Here is a 26,318-nt window from a genome sequence, read left to right as displayed (position 1 = left end):
AGCACATAAAGGCTGAATATGATTTGGAAAAATACAGCCAAAGTTATCTAAAAGTTGTATAATATTTCAACGGCAATGTTGTGATCATATTACACTTTTTCACTTACACAGAGAAAAATCCAACCACAGGAATTATGTTAGTATACTTGAAAGGTCTCCTCACCTCAAAAGGGCAATTTAGGCAAATTTAAAGCTCAAATAACACATTTTTACTAAATAATTTAGCCAAAATATCATGTTTCTGCTTTTAAAGTCCTTTATTGTGCTGGACCCATAGACTTTCAATGTAAGTGTGTTACTGTAAAGATGATAAAAATAAGGATAGGTCAAAGTTATTTTTTGTGATAATGGACATTTTACCACACACACACAAAAAAAAACATGTTGTCAACAGCGCTTAAGTTATGTTAGACTTGTACATACTGTATAGAACAGAAAAATGAATACAGTATACAGTATGTGGCAAACTGGGAGCTTCATTAACACCATAGAATGAGGTGAGAAACGCAAAGAGCAAGTGAGAAGAAACGCAAAAGAGGCTATTGATGTTCCTCAAAACATTCATACTAATGAAGACTCGATTGATGAAATATCAATGTCTTGCTCTAGATATCTAGAGAGAGAGAGAGAGGTACAGGAAAGTGCACTTCCCCTCTGCCCTTCATAAATTCTCCAGTCGCCCCAAAGGAGGACAGACAGTTTGAGCACTAATGCAGGTGTTTGAGTGAACTGAGTGCAGACAGACGGGCCACTCTTTGATCTGATGCTGTCTCTCATTTTAATGGGGCTATGCTTTAGTCTTTCTGTAATCCAATCCCTCATTTCTGCCCCATTACAGCTCCTCATCTCTCAGTCCATCCCTCACTCTGTGCCTCCTGTGTTTCTCCTCATTTTCTCATTTACTCTTTCGTTCCACCTCTCAAACACCACTCACCCTGTTAGAGATAGAGAGAGTACAGATTTCTTTCCTAATGACTCCCACCTGATTTAACAAGCATTTTCAGCAGTTAGGAGCCATGTACTAAAGTAGTGCATGAAGCAGTATGCAGCAAAGTAAACATTTCAAACTGTAACTGTCACGTACATTTAAAAAAGGGGGTTATTTTGCTTTTTTTTAATGCAGTTTTTTTGTGATTTTTTTTTTCACCAAAAAAAAAAAAACTGCATAAAAAAAAAAGCAAAATAGCCCCAAAATAATAAAGTGTAAAAATTGGGGTTTTGTGTTTTTTAGTCTGTCTATTAGTCCGACTTTAAAAACCTGAGAGAAAAAAAAATATTTAGAAAACATACACATTTAAAATTTACAGGGGTTTTCTTATTTTTAATTGAAAATTATATTATGTTGCTTCTTACACATTTTGTTGCTCATGAATTTGTTGCATCTGAAAAGGATAAATGCAACAGCATTTCATTATTTTGGTTGTTAGACTATGTAATTAGGAAATTTAATGTCCAGTGAATTGAGCTAAAAATGTTAATAGTCATTTGGATTTGAAACTAACATACCACCTAAACTAACCTAATTGTTAACAAAAGCAAATTTAAGATACAAATGCATTTGCTGAAGCGACCATGCTATTTTAGCTTGCTTCTACAAGTCTTGTAAATTATTTTATCGTCATTCGAACCTGGGCACTCCACATTGTGCAGTGCTGTACCAGGTGAGTTACCGAGCAAGTTTACTAAGTCAGAAAAGCAACCCATATCCATGTGACGCAAATGTCAATACAGTATGTTTTAGTTTGCAAATCATGCACTATAGTAAAAGTCTTTTGAGGTCATAACATAACATTGTGCAAAGAACTGTAAGTCTTTGTTAATCAATAACCTACCTTTGTATTGATATTTTGTGTGTTTTACTGCCACTAGTATTCATTTCAGTTTTGAAAGTGCAGTGATAGATATGTTTTTGGAGTTTTATAAAAATTATATGTAGCGGAATATTTTTTTTCCAGTGAGCCTATTTTAAATGAGAATGCTACTCACCATTAATTATAAACACAAACTGCTGCTTACTAGCTGTAGCAAGTACCAAATCTTTGGTCAAGCTTAATTATCCATGTTAGGATGTCTCTAATCATCTGCTGAACTACATCTGCCTTCAATCTGATGCATAATCAGCCGGACTGCTGAAGTAGCTCTTACATTATCATGTTCCTCTCTGAACCTCTGTAATGTAGTCGTTCATTAGCAGAGTCGCCAGCGTGTCTTTAATGTGAAGAATCAGCAGCATCGATCTGCTCCTGTGAAGCAGAGAGTCCTCAGGGAGGAGTGTAGTACTGAGGAGACACCTCGCTTCAGATGGCTTCATCCTGAGTGTTTATGATGGCTCTTATCATCTCTCTCTGAGGACTGCTGCTTTATGATAGTAAGATTAAAAAGTCCAGACTGAAAGAGAGAGGGGTTTGGTCATGATGAATAGAGATAAGGAGATAGCCGTGGACAGGAAGGAAGATGTGTGTGTAAAAGGAGTGTACTGTAGACCCAGTGGAGCATTTTATTGCGCTGGGTTGTGTTTTCATAGCCCAGAACACCTAATGGAGGTCTCCCAAAACCCCTTAGAGGGAAAAAAGACCACTGATTGTTGTATATTTTATAATTGCTTTAATTGACTTATTAAGTGAATATTCATTGAATATTAAGTGAAACACAGCTATTAAACATGGCCTATTATTAAGTGTTTCACATCATAGGCGTTACTATATTTTTTATTTTTGCATGGCTGGAACACTGTTTTGACCAATCAACATCCAGAATCAAAGCTATATATATTATACTACAGGATATGGGTGCTTGTCAGTCAGAAGGCTGCATCCTAGTAGAGTCACACATCTGCTACATAATCAGCCACCAATGAAGGCCTTCTCAGTTTGAAGGATCCTGTTTAGCATTTATAATTGTGCATATTTTAAGGGTGCATCAAGCGTACCATTGGTGTCATCCAATCACCCACAATCCTCTGCACACATTCCAATTAATAAAAAGAAAAAAAAAAAAAAAAAAAGAAAGAAAGACCTGGAAGCATTAAATAGGCACTGAGCTTGTTCAATTTCATTGTAATGCTTTTTTATTTTTATTTTGTTTGATAATATATTGATAATGTTTTCTTCTGTTTTATTCTAAATCACATAATACTAATTTGACCATGATGTAAACCACTGGGAGGCCACCAGTGGTTGTCATTCACTGCATTGCATTAATAGAAAGTTGGTTAATATATATAGATTTTTAATATAAAGTATTTTTCAAAAATGATTTTTGTTGTAGTATACTATACTAAGTATAGTTCAAATGTATTAACATGTTTACTGAAATATTGTTTGAGACTTAATGATATAAAAAACTAATTAAACTTTATTTTACTTGTGCTTTATTTGACACATTTTTACTTGTGCACAATGCACATTTTTAATATTAAGCCTAAAATGTGTTTGATGAGGATTGTATGATCTTTGAATAATATCATTCTTTAAATGCAAGATGTTTAAAGTGTACCTGAAGTATAATTGCAATAGTTTCACTTTATCACAATCAAATATACTTCAGTATGTATTTAGTTGGACTTCAGCACTACTTCCGCACAATTAAAGTGCATTAAGTACAAAATTAGTTGTTGCAGTTTAGCAGTATACAAGTTTAGTATACCAAAAGTGCAATTGCAGGGTATTTTTCTCAAGTACATTTACATTTACATTTTCATTTAATAATTTAGCAGATGCTTTTATCCAAAGCGACTTACAAATGAGGAGAACAATAGAAGCAATCAGACCAACGATAGAGCAACAGTATACAAGTGCTGTGACAAGTCTCAGTTAGTCTAGCACAGTAGACATAGCTAGGTTTTTTTTTTTTTTTATAGAAAAGATTAGAATAGGCAAGTGCTAGTATTAGTTCGTCAGATGCTGGCGAAAAATATGTGTTTTTAGACTTTTTTTTTTTTGAAAATGGCCAAAGACTCAGCCGTTCGAATTGAGATAGGGAGGTCCTTCCACCAGCTGGGCACAGTCCAGGAAAAGGTCCGTGAGAGTGATTTTGTGCCTCTTTGGGATGGCACCACAAGGTGTCGTTCACTTGCAGAACTCAAGCTTCTGGAGGGAGCATACGTTTGAACTAGCGAGTTTAGGTACAGTATATTGGTGCAATGCCAGATGTTGTCTTGTAGGCCTTGAGGAGCCCCTGTAGCACCCCAGTAGCTGTGACTTAGAAACCTCACCCCTCCAAGACACCCTGAAAGACCTACCTGAGAGGTAAGACTTGAACCACTGGAGTGCGGTTCCTGAGATGCCCATCTTTATGAGGGCAGACAGGAGGATCTGGTTAACTGTGTCAAAAGCAGCAGACAGATCCAGCAAGATGATTACTGAGGATTTGGAAGCTGCTCTTAGTAACCGAGAGCAGGGCAGTCTCAGTTGAGTGGCTTTTGAAGCCAGATTGGTTGTTGTCCTGGAGGTTTTTCTGTGCAAGAAACATAGAGAGTTGGTTGAACACAATTCGCTCAAGTGTCGTTTCAGTGAATGGAAGAAGAGATACTGGTCTGTAGTTTTCTAAATGTGCTGGATTTAGAGAGGGTTTCTTAAGCAGTGGGGTTACCCGAGCCTGCTTAAATGCTTTGGGAAATCTACCAGTCTGAAGAGAGGTGTTGATAATGTGAGTAAGCACAGGTATGACTGAAGAAGAAATGGCCTGAAGGAGGTGAGTGGGGATAGGATCAAGTGGACAGGTAGTAGGATGATTGGAAACGATAAGTTTGGAAACGTCCATCTCCGAGAGTGGAGAGAAGGAGGAGAGAGAGTATGTATTTGTCATTATGAAGTTATCATCAGTTTGTGGTGAGGGAAGTGCGTGCTGTTCTGGATGAAAGGGGACAAAAGTTGTCTAAGCAAGATGTTAGAGTGGATCAGAGAGTGTCAGTAGCACTGTTTGTGTCCAGTGCTGAAAACTGAGAGGGTGAAGGAAGTGAGGATAAAAACATACTGAGTGTAGGTTACGCCGAAAGTTGACCTGCAGAGGAGTGTGTGCAATTACATTAATACATGCATGTAAATATCTCTGTAGGCCAGTATACTACTACATCTATACAAATTAAATGTATTTCAAATACATTTTAGTAGATTTATTTTTCACTAGGATGTTTAATACTGTGTAAATGTAATGAGTGATAATGAGATTATAAATGAAAATAACATCACCTTTTCTCCTCTTTCATTCTCAGGGTCTTTCAGAAGTGAAGGAATTAAAGCGTCTGATGTCCTTCCTGTGCTGAGAGAAAAAATAGCGTTTGTATCAGGTGAGTGTGAGATCTGTGAGATTTTTTGTGTGTGAGTGACAAAAAACATCAAATTTTCATTCATTTCATTATTTGCTCTTTTGAAAATGACTGATGTTTGACACTGAGTCTTTCTCATTTGACTCTGGTGTTGGTGGTACATCCAGCTACAGTACATCCAGATCTGTAATGATCTTTTCCTGACACTGATGTGATGGGACTCTCCTCACTTCTTTGAAACATCTGTCTCTCAGGTTGGGTGTAGACGGGTGTTCTCAATTTCACAGATTTTAACCTGCGGCTGTTTCACATGTTAACAGCTGGCTGAATTTAGTGAGCTTGTTCAAGCATGCAGTGCAGAAGTCAAAATATTGGATTTGAGGCACGGTTATTTGTGTGCTAGTTAATCTTGTGAGATGTGGGATACAGCAGCCATCAAATTCCTTTTATACAATCACTGTCTGTCCGTCTACAATAGAATTTGAATGCTTAGTGATGTGAAAATGCCATAGTGAGTTTTGTGCTCTCTCTCACCTACATGTGTATGAATGAAATCAATACCAAAATCAAGGTGTTCAGGATGCTTTATTTAGGGACAAATCAGGAATGATTCAGCACAATCTCTACCTGTTTTTTGCCTTCTTCCTTCCTTTCACTTGCATATATTTTTATCATAGATCTTGTTCTCTAGCCCCCCCCCCCCCCCCCCCCCCCCTGTAGCACACAGAGTTAGGTATAAACGTTTAGTAAGCCTAAATATGAGCAATAGTAATAGGGATGTAGTAACGTTTGCCATAGATAACACTTATGATGCTACTTTCTAAAACTTATTTAGGCCAAAATAGAGCTAGTATGCAAACTGCTAAATTATTTATGGTAAAAAAAAATGGCAGTCGTGGTGGCTAGAAATTAACCATAAAAAAGTATGGTGAAAATGTTTTCAGTATTACAGGATGGCATAATGATGCCTGTATAACTTATAACCATATAAGTGATATAATGTTAATTTACTGTCAAATGTACAGATAGTATTTGCTCATATTATTTCCTTTGCAAAAGTGTACCCAAAGTTTCTCAGAGTAAAGCAAAAGTCTTGCAAGTGAATGCAAAGTTTCTCAGGGGAAGAGAACGAGAGAACACAAACGTGTTGAATTATAATTTTTCATTCCATCTCATATCTGTATCTTTATGATGACAAAAATAAGAACTATTTAAATTTAAATATATGTAATTAGTCACTCAGGGACTTCTGGGAATGTCCTTTTACTATGTTTAACAATAAATAATACAGTGATTCATAGTTTGTACTTCCAAAACACCGAATAAAATTGCATATCTTAAACTATTTCCTTTTTTTTTTTTTTTTTTGCAGGAGGTCGTGATAAGAGAGGTGGCCCCATCCTGATCTTTCCTGCCAGGAGTAACCATGACCGAATAAAACAGGAAGACCTTAGACGTCTCGTAACGTACCTGTCCACTGTACCCAGGTGAGCTTAATGTTAATGTGTGGATCAAACAAACTGCAGAGCAGACTTGAGCATTGTGGATGTAAATGTGTCTTTATTCTGCATAAACGGGTCTCTGCTCTGCCCTCCTGGGCTGTTTTCAGGGCAGAGAGTCTCAGCTATTGCATTACAAGAATCATATGGCATAGTACAATATTAGTCTGCTTTATGTATCTTATTAAAGGATCACAGTGTAAAATATTCACAGAAAAGGAATTTGAATATACTCTGCCTTACTGTGGTTTTGTTCTCTAAGCTTCTCACTGAGAGAATTATTCAAGAACAAGCATTTACATTCCCACAGTGAGAAGTTGTAAAATTGGAAGCTGAATAATTGCTGGGATGTCTAAATCTGAAACGTATTTTCAACTTATTCTATAATCAACTATTATACATGCAGGTTTTAAGTGGTCATATTATCTAGTGTACTTTTAAAAATGAATCTGTACAGTATTTGCAGGTTCTTATGTAAATGCATATACATTGTAGCCTAAAAATATATGGACAACCTAATAATTTAAACCATAAAACTTTAAAGTTTTTGAAGTAATGGATTTCAAAGACATTCATTCATTCATTATTTCTTTCTTTCTTTCTTTCTTTCTTTCTTTCTTTCTTTCTTTCTTTCTTTCTTTCTTTCTAAAAATGCTTAGTTCAGAATAGTTCATTGGATGAAACTTTTTTTTTTTTTTTTGTCATGGCAGTCTACTTAAAATGATCTAAATTGCAGTCTGTAAATAATATGGACAGCCTAATAATTTCATCAAATGTATTCTTGTTAAAAGTCATGCATTTCAAAGGTTATTTATTTATTTTACTTAGCAGTAGTCATTTGCTGGAACTTTTTTTATTTATTTGCTTGTCTCTTTTAAATTATTTAAATTGCAGCCTTTAAATAATAGTGACAACCTTAAATTCTTGAGAAGTCATAGATTTCAGAGGAATTTTGTCTATTTAGTTAGTAAGCTGGCTGAAAGTTAGCTTTTATCTCTTTAAAATGATTCACAAATCACTGGAAAAGACATGGCAGTTCATTGATCTAAAGGTGTTTGACCCCTGAATAAACTGAAAAATAGTGAGCTCTTGTCTTCTGCAGCCTTACTGCTGTGCTCTGTTGTAAAAGTGTGTTACTTGGGTGTATGCCTGTTAACATTATTTGAAATATCCTGGTAGAATATTTAGATAAACTGGATCCTTTGCATTAAATTGTCTGGTCTGGTATTGTGCCAGTGTTGCTTTCATTTCTGTCAGTGTGTTGTGTGTTTCGGGCTGTTGTTATAAACGCAGCTGACTTCACTGGGCCACTGATCAATGCTGTCATTGCCCTCAGATGTCAGCATCAAAGCCTGTGAGCTAAGCAGTGAACAAAGATGGACTTAATGCGAGTTTAATTAGGAGAAAGAGAAAGAAACAGAAGGGAGGGAGAACCCCATCTCTTTAAGCCTTTCCCACAAGCCATGATTCATCAGTGTTTTGATGTGTCGGTGCCCACAGGCATCTGAGCTTCTGTCCCCTTTAGCTGCTCTTTAACGCAAAACAGCTTTCAGCTTCATGTAGATGAATTGAAAGGAGCGATGCTGGTTCTCTGAGAGGTATCAGTTACCCTGTATCATGATGTGATGTGGTTAAGTGTCTCGAAGTCGAAGGAGGGTCTGCCTGACGTGTTTCCAAAGCATTGTTCCTCCACCCTTTGCATTAACCGGACCTTCCATTCTGTCAACCGAAAGATATCCTCATTAGCAAAGAAGAAGAAGTCATCCACGTCTATTATGGAAGTATAAATATCACAGTAGACACAGAACCCAGCCCAGTTCGATTTCCACTCGGGAGCAGCGCTTGAATCATCAGGTCGGATGGATCAGCGTAAAGCAGTGCAGGCTGCTGGTTTGGTGAAGAGGGAAAATCAATGTTATTGAGTCAGCTTGCTAACCCCCCTTCAGGCTATGATTCATGACCTGTGCTTCCTGCGCTGACATATGATATAGTGTTTGTGACACGCTCTTTTGATTCTTGTCTGCGTTCATGTTCACCTTAAAATGAGTATTCTGTCATCGTTTGCTCACCATCATGTCGATCCCACAAAAAGAGATGTTTTAAAGAATGTTGGTCTAAAGGCATACTTCAAAGCTCCAAAAGGACAAAAAAAGCATCATAAAAGTATCCATCTTGTGCTTTACAAGTTCCAAATAAAACAAAATTATATGGGTTTGGAACAGCGGGTTTATTAGTGGCTAAGCTGGATTTGAATTTAACACCAAATGTGATTGATAAATAAAATCACAAAAACCCTCAACACCGAGAAAGTTTGGTGTAGAAATCATCACATTCAGAAGAAAAATAAGATATAATGGCAGTGAATTAACAATTTGTTTCCAAAACATTCATTTATGGTCACATTTTATTCATTTGTTTCACCATTTTGGTTAAATCATGGCCAACTTACTTTGTGCTAATTTGTTCCCATCGATTTAGGTGAATCGTAGATATGTTGAACTTTGGTTTAAACATGGCCATGATTTACAAAGAAGCAAGTTAGTCTAACCATTAGGCCATGATTTAACAAAAGTGAGGGAACAAACTGTTAAGTTGCAGGAACAAATTCTATAAGATAGTTGGACATTTTGTTTTACAACAGGGGTGTCCATTCCTGTTCCTGGAGGGCAAGTGTCCTACAGATTTTAACTCCAGCCATCTCCAAAACTCTCTCCTGGAATTTTATAGTGCATCTAAAGACATTTACATTTATTCATTTAGCTGACGCTTTTATCCAAAGCGACTTACAATTGCTATATATGTCAGAGGTCGCACGCCTCTGGAGCAACTAGGAGTTAAGTGTCTTGCTCAGGGACACATTGGTGTCTCACAGTGGATTCGAACCCGGGTCTCTCACACCAAAGGCATGTGTCTTATCCACTGCGCCATCACCACCCCTTTATTAGCTGGTTCAAGTGTGTATAAATAAGGTTTGGAGTTAAACTCTGCAGGACAGTGGTTTAGGAACAGGTTTGGACACTCCTATTCCACAACATAAATTCCACATGCTCATACTGAAAACACACATTTTGAAGGTTGTTTTGTTTTTATATATAATTTTTTTTTTTTTAATTTATAATGTAATTTAATTAAACTTTAATTTAAATGTATTACAAATTTTCATTTAAATTTAAATGTATTACATTTATTTAAAAAATGTACTTTTGTAGTAACTTCACCGGTGTGAGTGTTGGCAGTTTATGTAGTGCAACAAAACGTCTAATTATTGTCAAGTTATGTTTACCACAGACCTTATATTGCTCGGGACCATAGGAAAATCTCAAGGGTACTTGTGGCGAATTAGTCTTCTGTGTTTGACGTCACAGCTGCAGGACACTATATCTAATTTTTTCCCACATGTCATGTGTGTCTCTCCGTAAATAAAACAAGTTGTTTTTTTGTTTTCTTGCATTGTCATAGCTTTAGAATTGTTCCCACTTTATATTAGGTGGCCTTAACTACTATGTACTTACATTTAAATTAATCATTTGGTACAATGCACCGATTGTGTACATACATGTTTTTACATTGTACTTGTAGATCTACTTATGTGTATATATATATATATATATATATATATATTTTTTTTTTTTTTTTTTTTAATGCCTGCATGTAATTACTTCTGTAATTAGTTTCTGTAATTACATATGTGACCTTGGACCACAAAACCAGTCATAATGATCAGTTTTTTGAAATTGAGATTTATACATCATCTGAAATAAGCTAATAAATAAGCTTTCCACTGATGTATGGTTTGTATTTGTTAGGATAGGACATTATTAGGCCGAGATACAACTGTTTGAAAATCTGAAAAAACTAAATATTGAGAAAATCGCCTTTAAAGTTGTCCAAATGAAGTTCTGAGAAATGCATATTCAAAATTTTAGTTTTTATATATTTATGGTAGGAACTTTACAAAATATCTTCTTGGAATATGATCTTTACTTAATATACTAATGATTTTTGGCAAAAAATTAAAATTGATCATTTTGACCCATACAAAGTATTGTTGGCTATTGCTTCAAATATAGCTGTGCTACTTATGACTGGTTTTGTTGTCCAGGCTAACATGTATACTTACACTGTTGACCCATCCCTTACACCTTAACCCACCCTTAAACCAACCCATACCACCAAACCCGTCCCTAACCCTACCTGTATCCCACCTCAATAGCAGTAAAAGTGAAAAGTGTTTTTCAACACAATAAGTACATTGTACTTATTTTTTGATGTAAATACATAGTAGTTAAGACCACTTAAGATAAAGTGGGACTGAAAAATAGAGGTCTGTGATGGCATTTGGTGAACGTGAAGTTCTTTGTTTTTCTTGAGTTAGTTTGTGTGGGATGAAGACTCAAGGCTGTGTTAAGTGTTTATGTCCAGCTATTGAATTTCAACACAAAGTTGACAGTGTGGCTTTGGTAGTAGTTCATCCCACCGCAGGAGTAAAATGTTAGAATTTACGGCTGTTGTTTTTGACTTGATTCCCACTCAGACCTCAGAATGGCAGGAAATGAAATAGGCTTATATGTGCCATTATTTAGTTCCTAATCACACAGCGTTTTTACTAACTTTCTGTCATCTTTATTTCCTCTTTGAGGCATACGGAAATCTGTGTGTTGTTAATTTTACCGTCACTGAAGCACTGGTGAGTTATTTTTATCTTCCAATCTCTGAGCACTACTTGAAAAGCATGAGCCAGAAATAGAAGCCATGCTGTTTCCTCTTAAGCTGATGAGAACAATTCTCCAGGAACGTTTTAAATGGTGTTTTAGCAAATCACCCTGTTGTGTTCCAAGATGATATTTGTTAGAAGAGATTCTGAGTGATAGCATTTATATGGAAATTCAAGAACCAAAGTGGCTTAAATGCAATAATGTGGCCAAATGTGCAGCACTTTATGGTCTGAAGGACACACTAGTACTCATGTACACGCTCACCCCTCTCTCTCTTGCTCTCAATCATTGTCCTTTTCTCTGGGTCAAGTGACTCATTTAATATGAGTCAGACAGGCATACTCATCAAAAGTGGCCCACACTCTGAGCATGTTGTATAAGAAGTTCATAGAAGACAAAATGTAGCATTTGAAAAGATGTCAGGACCATTTAAAAATTTTCATAATCATGTCATAATCAGTTCCAAAAATGTTAAAAAGGCTAAAAACTATACATATACATGAGCAGGGTAGGACTTAACCAATAAGTGAGGTAATCAACCACTTAGGGCCCCAGGGAATCATGGGGCCCCATCTGATATTTGTCATGCCACAAAGGGACCCAGAGGCAAAGGCAAGTCAAAACAGATCATTTATTGTCCAGAAACTAACTCAGGCAGTCTGTTGCTCACTAGCCGGATCAGGCATTCGCAGAACAGGAAAATAACTCAGGAAACAAACTGGAACATAGAAACAGACTTGACTTTAACGAGAGGGCAAACGGCCCCGGCCAGAGAGGCGAACGGCGACCTCCACAGGAGACTGTATTGTCGGAAGGGCTGCGCCCGGAGGCGAACGGACCACCGGCCGCCGACAACTGGGAGACTGGCCAGAGATAAGGTCAGACACTCAACAGGACTCAACTTGACTGGACAGGACAGGACTGTTCTTTACAAAACACAGGATGATGGTAATAGATAGAGAGAGAGCTGGTTGTGAAGAGAGCACTGATTGTGAACGCGAACAGCTGAGTCTAGGAAGCAGAGCAAGAAATAGAAAGGAAAAGAAAACTGGAATGAAACCTGGCTCATGACAATATTGGCAAAACAGATTCGGCAAACACTACAGACACTCAAACATTACAAAATTGACATACACCACTTAGTTTAATGCAGTTATGGTTCCTAAATTTATTCCAGTTAGTTTGATTTAAGTATTGTATATACAGCTTTATAATTGCATTGTGAGCGTGCATGTAAACATAGTCAATGTAACAAAAAAGATTAAACAAGATGTAACGAGAAGATTCAGCATGAAGAGAGCTTCATCAGTTATGATCACTTTTTAGTGATTATAAAGTGTGCACTGTGTGTCCTTTCTTGTCTGTAATCCATTCAGAATTTGAATAAAAGCCTTGTTTTTCACACTGCCAATAGGACCATACATTATTTACGATACATTATTTGTGACTGACTGCCTCACAACAGAGATATTCACCTCAGAAAATAAATTGTACACATACTTTTGAGATTTATAGGCCTCGTGTTTTGTGTCATGATTTAATTCGCCTTGATTTCTTAAACACACTGTCACAGGTATTTTTCAGATCTTTTTTTTTTTGTCACAGTTGCGTTGGGTTTGCTCTTTGGGGACTCAAAGACAGTAAAGATTTTTTATTTTTTTTCTGTAAAGCCGCTCACAAGAGCATAAAGACATTGAAACACTGAGACATACATCTCTGTAAAGCGGCTTTGAAACCATAAATTATGAAAATTCTATACACTATACAAATACCTGCTTTGTACAGTTTGAATACTAATGTAGCACATTGGCTCAAAGGGGAAATAATTACATTTCCCCCTGAATAATTATAATTATTTAAATCAGCTGCCAGAAGTAACTGTAGCAGAATATTACAATTAACTATTGCAATCAACTAACCTGTTCGTCCAGCAAACATTCAGTGTAATTTCATATCGACTCAAAGAAATGTTATTTCCGTGGCCACAGAAAATAACTTTCTTACAGTACTAAAGCATTAGAGCATGCAGGAAGATTGGCTCGTTAAATTGACTTTGTTTTGCAAGCAGTGACAGAACCAAAACTCATGTAGTTGTGTTGTAACTCCTGTAACTCATGTAAAGGTTATCTGGTTACTGTGGTAATCAGGGACCTGTTCTGCACTTTTTGGGTTGTTTGGCATTCGGGAGAGGGTCCCACAGAATCTTATGGTTGGCTTGTTAGGTATGAGGTGTTGCATTTTTTGTTAAATATAACAAACAGTAATGTGTCTGATTTGTCCAGCTGTTGCAATAGTAATAATATTAATAGTAGTAGTAGTAGTAGTAGTAATAATAATAATAATAATAATAATTAATAATTTATATGCATTTTCCTAGTTAAAATTATTTACTTATAATTTATAATTATTTACTTATAATTAATTTACTTGCTTATTTTATTTAGTAGTCTAGTAGACTAACAATTACTTCATACTTGTTGCATTCCTTCTGGTACATTTATGTAAATCTCTGTTTCCATGTCTGTTTCAGCGAGGATGTGTGTAAGAGGGGTTTCACTGTGATTATTGATATGCGTGGCTCTAAGTGGGACCTGATCAAGCCATTACTGAAGACCCTGCAGGAAGCGTTTCCAGCTGAGATCTGCGTCGCTCTCATCATCAAACCCGACAACTTCTGGCAGAAACAGAAGACCAACTTTGGTAGTGCCAAGTTCACTTTTGAGGTAAAAATGCTGTTATTGAGTAGCTGCCTAGTCCTCTGATCCTCTCTCTTGTAGTGAACATACTCCAGATAGTTTGTGTGTTGATTTTGCTGTGAAACCTTCAGTCTTCATGTTTCCATGTTATAATTCATTTATGGCTCACATCAAACAACAGGCAGGCCGTTCTTACTTTCACCCTAAACTGACATGTCTGTTTCTACCTTCTCGCTGACAGACTAGCATGGTATCTGTGGAGGGATTGACCAAACTCGTGGACCCGTCTCAGTTAACAGAGGACTTTGACGGATCTCTGGAATATAATCATGAGGAATGGATTGAGCTCCGTGTCGCTCTCGAGGAGTTCCTGGCCAGCGCCGTTCACCTTCTCTCCCGTCTGGAAGATCTGCAGGAGATGCTGGCTAAGAAAGAGTTTCCGGTGGATGTGGAGGGCTCTCGGAGACTCATCGATGAGCACACTCAGCTCAAGAAGAAGGTGATGAAGGCTCCTGTCGAAGAGCTGGACCACGAGGGCCAGAGACTCTTGCAGTGTATCCGCTCCAGTGATGGCTTCTCAGGGAGGAACTGTATTTCTGGAAGTGCTGACTTCCAGAGTGTGGTTCCGAAGATCGCCAGTCTGCTGGATAAACTCCACAGCACCAGACAGCACCTGCACCAGATGTGGCACCTACGAAAACTGAAGCTGGATCAGTGTTTCCAGCTCCGATTGTTTGAACAAGATGCAGAGAAGGTAAGTGAGCACTGATTTAACCTGGTATGAGTTAACAAAATTACAACAAGTGTACGTTATTCAGTAGCTACATTTCCATGCACTTATTTTTATGCGCATTTTGGAATATTGTATAAATAACGCTTAATTTAAAAAATGCGCATAAAAAACTTATGTGCACATTTGAATTGGATACATTTGTATCTGATAAGAAAAAACACGCAAAAACTACGATGGAAACACATTTACCGAATAAATTCCTCCATGTGCATCAAAAAAGTCATGTGACTTTGTGCTATCAGACGAGATAACTTGACTAACCAGCGGACTGGTCTCGTTCACAGCATATGATGTTTTATTAACAAAGTTCGGGAGGTGCGCGTCAGATACTTAGCCTAATTAACACAGGAGGTTCGCACTCAAGTTAATCAACGCACGGATATAAATACAGCTGACATACCTCTATTCATTTGACGGTTAATCAGCATCCACTACCCCTTCTCCACTCAAGAGGTATCACTAGAGTTCTCACCACACTATGGGGAGTATTCTGGGTTCGTGCCATTCCTGAGCCCTTCCCCAGGACAGCACGCCAACTACGCATTACTATACTCGCCAAATACGCATTACCTTACTCGTGCTAAATATATGTAAGTGTGAACTCGTGAACTATATGTTGTTATGGTCATTCTGAAATGCCTGAGCAAAGTCTGTCGTCAAAGTATTTCTGTATAACTGTCTTACATGACTGCGTTCCCAAACGGCATCCACCTCTGAAAGCAATCCCGCCAATTTGCCCCTCTCTCCACCCAATGTTTTCCTGTCTGCTCTCTACTACTGTCCTATCTAATAAAGGCATAAAAAAATACCCATTACTACTACCTGTTTTAGTGTCACGCTGGTAACTGAACCTCATGTCATATTGACACATTAATACAAAATAACTTACATTTAATATTTAATATTACATTTAATATTGTTAGCTAATGAATGTATCATGACTGAACAACCACGAAGTAGAACAGGGCAGGTCTAGGACAAAATTTCAGGCAAGGAAATCTCACACTCATCCAGGCCATCTCATACACCCACAACAAATTCTGAAACCACGGATAACCCTATTTTATTTTTTTATTTTTTTGTATGGCAAATCAAAAAAAAAAAAAAAAAAAGGTTTAAAAACTTAGGCTGGGGCCATGCAAAAGAATTAAAGGTTCTCTATTGAACTGCACCTTCACTTCCATTTTCCTTTTCAGTCTCTTCATTTTCCAATATATCTCTCTACATCTCACTTTGTCTGTTTACTTTTTTCACTAATTTTCTTGTAGCTGTCACTTTTCCCATCAGCCATCTACTGTTATGAACAGAACTGTCTCCACCTTGTTGCAAAACAACCACCTCGTTGTATTCTGTTTACAATAACATAACTTTATTTTAGTTTAATTTAAAGTATCAAATTGACCATGTGTTGTTGTGATTTAAGTACCATAGATTTAACGAAAATATACTTTCTAAATTGCCTACATGACAAAATTAGTACAATAATAAATACAAGAAAAATCCTAATACTGTGTATGTTATTGCATCATCATGAGTCATGTTTTTCTCTTACCAAAATTAGCCATGGTTTAGTACAGTAAAATAAAATAAAAATGTAAAAATATATTTTTTTTTTTGTCAGATTGATTACAATCTGTTTTAATTTATAGTTTACAACCATAGTTTTACTGCACATTTCATGGTTTATACTATGGTTAGTGTAGCAAAACCATGGTTAATTTGTTTACCATGGTTTAACTATAATATGGTATTTGGTTTGAATTTTTGTAAGGGTTGTGTTGTTATCTGCCGGAGCTCCCTCTCCTCTAAACGTATTATAAAACAATGTTTTTAAACATTTGTCTGCTAAATTACTACTGTAACTTGATAATAGATAATAATGATGTCCTTTATCATACAGTATTTGGAGTGATGATAGTAATTTAGTTTAGCTTGCAGTAGTAAATAAAATAGTCGACTATTATTAATCACCTGCTACTGCTACGAGTTGCTAGATGTTTCATTGTAAACAAACACAAAGCTACAGCCTATTTACAGATGAAACTGACCTGCACTTGAAGTCATGAACAGGTCAGTAGTTTTTCCTCTCTGATCCACTCCATTCTCGAGTCACTTGCATTGGTTACTCTGATAGAAACCGATAGAAACCTTTTGGCAGAGACATGATGACCGATTCATGATGTAGGCTATTATAGATTTGTTATCGAATGGTGATCCGCCAAAAGTAAAGTAACGAGCCTGGTTTGAAAATGTAAGATGTACAATTTATTTAGCATTGGTATTTTGTATAGTATCATATTATTTTAAAGCAAACAGGCACTCAAGGTCAGACTCATACTTCACATTATGCCTTGAGTGCTTTGTGTGTATTTCTGGTTAACCATGTAAACCCTGGCTATATAAACATAAACATATATAAACATAGTCAGACTTAACGTGAACACTGAATATTGTCACGTTCCCTCTCGGGACACAAGGAGGTGCGGAGACGTGGAAGTTCCAATAAGGTTCTTTATTAGAATCCAGCAGACAGACAGGGAGCATGGGGAGAGACGAACATCAATGACGATTACTGACGATAGACCGGACACAGGGGCTAGGAAACACAGGGCTTATAAACACAGGGAAATCAACGAGGAAGAACAGAAACAGGTGAGGGCTAATCAAACGCAGGGCTGGGCACACATGAACTACTAATTAAACTAATCAACAGGAACGAGGATGGCCAAATAGAGACACGAGAGGAGGGGAAACACAAGACAAGGACTGACATTACGCCCCCCTCCGGAAGGCGTGTCCTCACGCCTAACACCATCCAATGGGGAGGGGGGGTGGGCGCTCTGGAGGCCTCCAGGGCGGTGCCCGTTCCAGGGGCCATGGCGGGTCAGGGGACTCGGGAGGCCATGGCGGGTCAGGAGACTCAGGAGGCCAGGGCGGATCTGGAGACTCGGGAGGCCAGGGCGGATCTGGAGACTCGGGAGGCCAGGGCGGGTCAGGGGACTCGGGAGGCCAGGGCGGGTCAGGGGACTCGGGAGGCCAGGGCGGGTCAGGGGACTCGGGAGGCCAGGGCGGGTCAGGGGACTCGGGAGGCCAGGGCGGGTCAGGGGACTCGGGAAGCCACGGCCTATTTTTCTCGGGTCGTGTGGCCTTGGCCCTTGGCCCGGCCACACAGGCTGTGACCCTCTTACCCCCCCCCCCCCAAAATTTTCTTGGGGAAGCTCCCCCCTGGGAGCCACAGAGGAGCGGGCTCTGTCGGGCGCTCTTGCAGCGCGGACTCTGTCGGGCGCTCTTGCAGCGCGGACTCTGTCGGGCGCTCTTGCAGCGCGGGGCTGGACGGAACCAGCGGGAACTCAGGAGGGCACGTGCGTGGAGCCGGCACGGGAGGGCACGTGCGTGGAGCCGGCACGGGAGGGCACGTGCGTGGAGCCGGCACTGGAGGGCACGTGCGTGGAGCCGGCACTGGAGGGCACGTGCGTGGAGCCGGCACTGGAGGGCACGTGCGTGGAGCCGGCACTGGAGGGCACGTGCGTGGAGCCGGCACTGGGGGGCACGTGCGTGGAGCCGGCACTGGGGGGCACGTGCGTGGAGCCGGCACGGAAGCTCGGGAAGCGCGGACACTTGGGGGCGCTCGGGAAGCGCGGACACTTGGGGGCGCTCGGGAAGCGCGGACACCTGGGGGCGCTCGGGAAGCGCGGACACCTGGGGGCGCTCGGACACCTGGGGGCGCTCGGGAAGCGCGGACACCTGGGGGCGCTCGGGAAACGCGGACACCTGGGGGCGCTCGGGAAGCGCGGACACCTGGGGGCGCTCGGGAAGCGCGGACACTTGGGGGCGCTCGTGCAGCGCGGGGCTGGATAGAACCAGCGGAGACGAAGGAGAGCCGGACGGAACCAGCGGGAACTCAGGAGGGCTGGACGGAACCAGCGGGAACTCAGGAGGGCGCTCTTGAAGCGCGAGGTTGCGGGGGTGCTCTGGGCTGAGGACAGCAGCAGTGCTGGGAAGAGTTGGGTGGCCGGAACATTTGGCAGGGCATGTGGAGGGTCCTGGCGAGCGGTGAGCTGGTGAGGCCGGGTTGTTCTCGCGTTGGGTTGGACGAAGATCGGTTTGACATTCTTCGACTTCGAAATCAATGCCATGTACATTGAGGACATAATTTATCAGCCCGATAAGAGAAAAACTGGACGTGGGGATATCGCAGCTGATGACATCCTTGTCCAACCCAAACCGAAAACACACACCGAGCGAGGCGTCAATCCAGCTCACCTCGTTGGAAAGCTCAAGGAACTCCTCAACATACTCTACCAACTCCCGACCATCCTGCCGCAGACACCAAAGCCTGTCTTCAGCCATAGTGTTGTTGTGGCTTCCGGTCTTCTGTCACGTTCCCTCTCGGGACACAAGGAGGTGCGGAGACGTGGAAGTTCCAATAAGGTTCTTTATTAGAATCCAGCAGACAGACAGGGAGCATGGGGAGAGACGAACATCAATGACGATTACTGACGATAGACCGGACACAGGGGCTAGGAAACACAGGGCTTATAAACACAGGGAAATCAACGAGGAAGAACAGAAACAGGTGAGGGCTAATCAAACGCAGGGCTGGGGACACATGAACTACTAATTAAACTAATCAACAGGAACGAGGATGGCCAAATAGAGACACGAGAGGAGGGGAAACACAAGACAAGGACTGACAAATATGAGGAACATTGAATTGTTTTTATGGTTTTGATATTATATGCAATTTGGTGGAGATCCTGATATTTATACAATATGGCCTAAAATTAAGATAAAATTCTAATATAATTAAATAATAATAGCAGATATAATTAAATAAAATCAATGACAGTATAATAGATTATTTACATAAAATGGATATAAATAGCAGTTGTCATTCTATATCTGCCATTAGTATGTCTTAGAAAGATTATATTTAAATGCTTAGATTTATGATCAAAGCTCTGTAGTTTTTATTGTGGTTCCCAAAACATATAATGAAATGCAATACAGTGATGAATGAAAGATGTGCAACATTCCTTTAAAAGCTTGATGTATCATATTTTATACTCAGATTCAATAAAAAAGTTGCTTTAGTCTAGTAAGTATTCCTCTTCAAATATTACTAACAATATACAAGTTGTTCTTATATTTGCTTTATAAAAATCATTAAAGATTTCACAGCCACAAGACAAATGTCTAAAGGGGGACATTTTTAAATTATACTAAAAGGTCTTTTTCTTGCTAAAAAAATGATATCAATCGGACGACAGAGGACATGTAGCAGATTGTAGGCAACAGATTTTCCAGCAAAGTTCTGATCATGTTGGTAAAGCAGAGGCCTTAGAAATTAGTGTGGTATTGTAGGCTTTATATGGTTAAAAGTGTGACCTCACACTAACTCCACCCACTTCATGATAGCAGTGAGTTTGAGATAAACATTCAGAGATAAGGTGAAGGGCTGGAGGGGCCGCTCACAGGGGCCGTCTGATGCTGAGTACATATAAGTGCTTTGTGTTAATGATTTCATTTCGCTCAGAGCGCAGGCATTTATTTTTAGCTCCCACACACACAACCTTTCACTCGTCGTGGGTGAACATGATTGAAAATCATTTGTCTGTCAATGTGCCAGGCCTCCTTGTGTCAAAAGGCCAAGAGCGAGCAGTCATTCTGCTAATTAATACCTCTGTCCAAGCTCTCTTAGAACGAGCCAAGACCTATTAGATTAAACCGGCTATTTAATGTAATAGGCATGAAAGCAGTCAACTACATTATCAATTATGCTGTCTCTCAACTCTTATCTTGATTACAAGTGCAATTAATTTGCAGCTCTAATTAAATATTTATTTAGGACAGTTATTCGGTATTGGAGGATACATTGTTTATAACTCAGAAGCAGTGGAGGCCATGGCGGTGAAACATGTGGACAAAATTTTAATGACTTCGGTATTTCCATATTTGTTTATTATTCATTATGTTGCATTTCCATCTATTAATTAAAGCATTCTTATGAATTAATTAATGCAAATCATAAAGCTTTGATGTGTAAAGTATGTACAGTTGCAACAGTATAAGATTTAGAATGGATTTGTGCATTAATTGGCAATTACATTTGATTGTCTTATTGTTTGGGCTCCAGGTAGAAGAACTTTTTGTAGAAGTCAGCTTTTAGAATTTTCCACAGTTTTCTGCATAAATTAGTTATCAAATTTGATCTGAACTTTAATGACTGAGAAAATCAAAAAAATATTTTATGGTAAACCCTTAAGGGATCACATACTTTTTCTTGCAACTGCATGTAGCCTTTATGATGTCACAGGTGGGAATGGCAAACTCTGACATTGACAAAAAGGTATTTAGGAAGCAGATTGTGTTAGAAATGTTGCTAGACGAATGTTCTAGACAGTATAATGCTTTAAAAGGTCCTACAACTGATCGCTGTGCTTTAGCGAAGCAAATTATCAATACGTGGATTAATCTAAATTAGACGGGCTGTCATGACAATACAGCAAACGTCCCAGCAAACCACGCTGATTGTACAAAATAATCCTTCATTTGTCCTACTAAAACACAGAACGCTGTTAATCCAATGATGTCTCCCTATATTTAACACTCTTATCTAAATGGATTCCTTATCGTCTGTTGAAACAAAATGGTTAAGATTTGTACATTTGTCATTCTGTTATCTGTCCTTAGCCTGGCGTGTGTTTGACTAATTATGCATGCTGTTAAGTTAATAACAAACCCCCAACTGTGGTGGTACATAAACTTAATAAAGAAATGGTACAGGATTATATGTAATGACCTTCTGTTCTCGTCTCTCTGTAGATGTTTGACTGGATCAGTCACAATAAGGAATTGTTTCTTCAGAGCCACACAGAGATTGGCGTGAGCTACCAGCACGCTGTGGAGCTGCAGACTCAACACAACCACTTTGCCATGAACTCCATGGTATGTCATGCTGATGCTTGTGGAAGTCTTGTTTGCTGGTGTTGAATGCCACTACTTCTTAACTGAAAATTCTGAGAATTCATAAGTTTTGTATGGGTTAGTGATTTCATATGTATTGGAACATTTATACCAAATCATCAATTCTTTAAATCATAAAATACACTACTTAAGAACTGTCATAAGAATGTGTCGTTCATACCATTTAAAGGGATAGTTCATTTATTCACTCTTAAGATTCATTGGAACATGAATATTTTCTCATCATATTTGTCCATGCACAACCAACATTTTCAAGCTTCAAAACGTTCATAAAGACTCTGTAAAAGTAATCCAAATGAATTGAGTGGAATACTCCAAATCTTCAGAAGAGACACAATAATCTTAATGACAGCTTAAATGTGCTTGCTTAACATACAAGAATCAGTGAGGGTTTTCTCGTGGATCAAGCAAGTGCATAATTTGGGCTTCTTTTTAATATATTTGATGAGCTATTGGTATGTTCAAATCATGATGGAAAGATCTTGTTACGTATAAGATGAACGAACATGAACGTCACCACAAAGTCATGATTACAAATATGCATTGGTTGATGCATTGGATGCATTGTCTGTATTAATGGTAAATTTCTTAAAATAAAGATTATTTTTTACAGCACCTTCAGAAAAAGAACAAAACATAAAAATTCTAAAAGCACACCCAATTCACATTCTTTATTAATCATTTTGTAGATGTAGAGTTAAAAAATATTGTTTTATTTCACTTTCAAAGTGATTTGAAAGCACTAGAAGTCATAATTTCAACTTCCCAGCTCATAAATGCTTCATCAACTTCCCTGATGGACTTAAATGCACCAAATGTATATGCACTGATCAGTGTTTATATATGAATAAAAATAAAAACCTAAAGTAATTCTCTTTATCAAATAAAGTGATTGAGTCTCTTTAGAAGGCTTAAAGAAGGATTGTTTTATTCATATGGGTTACTTTTACAATGTTTATATGAACATTTCAAAGCTTTTTTGGTTGTGTGAACTTTCAATGGATGGACAAAAGTGATGAGAGAATGTTAAAAATAGCATAATTTCTGTTCCAAAGATGAATGAAAAACTTATGGGTTTGAAACAACACTAGGGTGAGTAAATTATGATTTTTGATTCAACTGTCCCTTCAGGAGGGTGGCTGAGCTGGTCCACTGTTCAGAGTTAACCAGTTTCCCCCAATCATAGCAAAGGTCGTTTACCAGCCTTTATGCAGCTTATTCAGCCTGATTGTTTCCTCGTTCAGAGAGCTGTCTTCTGCTCAGCTAGCCAGGATTCCTCCAACCACTTTAATCAACCTCCCAATCATCTGAGCTCAGACACAAACACACTCACGCTGCTCATTCATCCTCCTCTTCTTTATCCCAGCATGACTGTTGTTTTATGCCTCATTAAGCTATGATTCCAATATGAGTCCGTTTGTGTTCACAGTGTCATTACTCTGATCTGGTTAAATGGAAGGCTTGTTCTGTCGTCAACTCTTTTGTTATTAACACGTTTAAATGGCTAGTTCAGCCTCTAAATTCTAATTGGATTAGCAGCTTTTAAAGATACACACTGTCATTCAAAGGTTTAAGAATTAAGTATTATTTTTAATGTTTTTATTTGATAAAAATACAGAAAAAAACTGTAATATTGTGAAATATTGCAATTTATTTCTGTGATGCAAAGCTGAATTTTCATCATTTAAATTAGAAGCCTTTTGTAACAATATGCATGTCACGAATCTGGTTCGTGGACTTCCGTCCGATTGTCACCAGAGGTCGCTCTTCCAATATATAGACTCTTTCATATGTCACCACAGACTACATTTTCCGTGCTCCACTTCACTGATTACACTCTCTCACCTGCAACCAATGACACACACACTATATAACACCCACTTAGATCCTTCTCAGATCGCCGAGTATTGTTTAGCGTTTATCGCTCTCTTAGTGATAGCTACATTATGGAGCCATACCGTGTTTTTCTAAGTCTAGTCTGTCCTTTTTATTATCTGTTTACCCGTGTCTTGATTCTAGCCTGGTTTACTTCATCTAGTCTGTTCTCTGCCTGCCTGTCTTGGACTTTAACCTGCCTCGGATTACTCCTTCGTCTCGCCCCGCTTGAATACTGTTCGCCCCTCGTCTGGACTATAGTCTGTTAGCTGGATTACTCCTTTGTCTTGCCCTCCGGATTACATTTGCCACTGTTTGACTCATGCCTGTCCTTGGATTACTCTCTTTCTATTACTGATATTTAACCATGTAGTTGAATAAAGCTTTGCATATTGATCCGCACTTCTCTCGTCTCGTTCGCCCCATTACAATACGCATATGAGTACTTTTGGTAACACTTTATTTAAAGGTGTCCTTGTTACACGTTACATGTACTTACTATTATAATAACAATTAATTATGCATAATTACATGCAAGTAACCCTAATCTAACGCTAACCATATACTAAGTACATGTAGTTAATTAATATTACTCAGTACTTAAATGTGTAATTACACTGTAACAAGGACCCCTTACAAAAAGTGTAGCCATGTTTTTTTTTCTTTCTTTCTTTCTTGTTTTTTTTTTTGGGTCACACTTTATATTAGGTGGCCTTAACTACTATGTACTTACATCAAAAAATAAGTACAATGTACTTATTGTGTTCATACTGTATTGCAAAACACTATTGCTGCTATTGAGGTGGGATACGGGTAAGGTTAGGGACGGGTTTGGTGGTATGGGTTGGTTTAAGGGTGGGTTAAGGTGTAAGGGATGGGTCAACAGTGTAATTATAAATGTAATTACAGAAATTAATTACAGATGTAATTACAAATAGGTATTTTTAAAAATATAAGTACAATGTAAAAACATGTATGTACACAATAAGTGCATTGTACCAAATGATTAATTTAAATGTAAGTACATAGTAGTTAAGGCCACCTAATATAAAGTGGGACCTTTTTTTGTTTTGGGGAAAAAAAATAATGTTTGATAAAAAGTGATAGTAAAGACCGTTATTGTTAGAAAGTAACAATTTTTAACTTTTTGTTGATCAAAGAGTCCTGAGTATCACAGATAAATATTAAGCATTGCAGCTGTTTCCAGCATTGATAATAAATCAGCATTTTAGAATGATTTCTGAAGGATCATGTGACACTGAAGACTGGAGTAATAATGATGCTGACAATTCAGCTTTGATCACAGGAATAAATTTAATTTTAAAGTACATTCAAATATAAAACCGTTATTTTAAATTGCAATAATATTTCACAATATTATTTTACTGACCTGTGTACTGTAACACACAACCTCCATTGATTTATTGCTTTATTTAAATGCTCTGAAGTTGGATTCTCACTAGTTCATATGACTTGCTCTTCTGCAATGTTTGTTTATTTCTCCTGCCTTTACATGTTACGATGCTACGATGTTTTCCCAGAATGCATATGTGAACATAAACCGCATCATGTCGGTGGCGTCGCGGCTGTCGGAGGCGGGTCACTACGCGTCTCAGCAGATCAAACAGATCAGCACGCAGCTCGATCAGGAGTGGAAGAGCTTTGCCGCCGCTCTCGATGAACGCAGCACCATCCTCGCCATGTCTGCTGTCTTCCATCAGAAATCCGAGCAGGTGCCTGATTTCTTATTTATCATCTGTGTTTTAATCTGTAGCTCTCAGAACATACAAATGCTGTTAAAAACAATGGTGGCAGTGCTGTAATAATTTCTAATGGCCTGTGTCTGTGTAGTTTTTGTCTGGTGTGGAAGCTTGGTGTAAGATGTGCAGTGAGGGCGGGCTACCATCAGAGATGCAGGATCTTGAATTGGCCATTCATCACCATCAGACGCTATATGAACAAGTCACTCAAGCTTATACAGAGGTGAGAACTCAACTCTGTACGATATCTTGTATTTGAATTTAGATTTAGACTGTTTAGGAGATGCCCTTCCTAGCATCTGATTTCCTTTTAGAAAAAATGCCAAAAAATGTTGAATGACACAAACAGAATTCATTCATTCATTCATTCATTCCTTTTATTTTTGCCTGTTTTATTTATTGCAATCTCATTTTTAATGAGATTGCAATAAATAAAATATTGGAATTATTGGGAGAAAAGTGAATCAGTTTTATTTTAAAATGTTATATTTGAAAATCGTTTAGTTGATGGTTAAAAACATACAATTAAACACCACTGTATTAAAGGGATAGTTCACCCCAAAATGAAAATCCTGTCATTAATTAAAAATGATTAATTAATTAAAATTATTGTGTATTTATATTGCATCTACGAATATGTATATATAAATAAATAATTTTTTACTGATGCAAATATGTTAGAAATTATGCATTGCGATACAAATCCCAACTTGTATCCAATGCACAT

General features: G+C 38.4%; 1 protein-coding gene across 1 annotated transcript in view; it reads left to right on the top strand.

The window, feature by feature from the left end:
• LOC306876460 (kalirin-like) overlaps positions 1–26,318 on the top strand; it is a 244,973-nt gene that overhangs the window by 84,498 nt on the left and 134,157 nt on the right. Inside the window, exons 2-8 of the mRNA XM_079427634.1 lie at positions 5,213–5,287; positions 6,639–6,753; positions 14,011–14,203; positions 14,418–14,930; positions 21,795–21,917; positions 25,373–25,564; positions 25,683–25,814. Coding sequence (XP_079283760.1) covers positions 5,213–5,287; positions 6,639–6,753; positions 14,011–14,203; positions 14,418–14,930; positions 21,795–21,917; positions 25,373–25,564; positions 25,683–25,814 — 1,343 coding nt within the window. The remainder of the gene's footprint in view (positions 1–5,212; positions 5,288–6,638; positions 6,754–14,010; positions 14,204–14,417; positions 14,931–21,794; positions 21,918–25,372; positions 25,565–25,682; positions 25,815–26,318) is intronic.

This window comes from Barbus barbus, assembly GCF_936440315.1.
Source record: "Barbus barbus genome assembly, chromosome: 10".
NCBI lineage: Eukaryota > Metazoa > Chordata > Actinopteri > Cypriniformes > Cyprinidae > Barbus > Barbus barbus.
The sequence above is the reverse complement of the archived record's forward strand: the minus strand, read 5'-3'. Positions and strand labels throughout refer to the sequence as shown.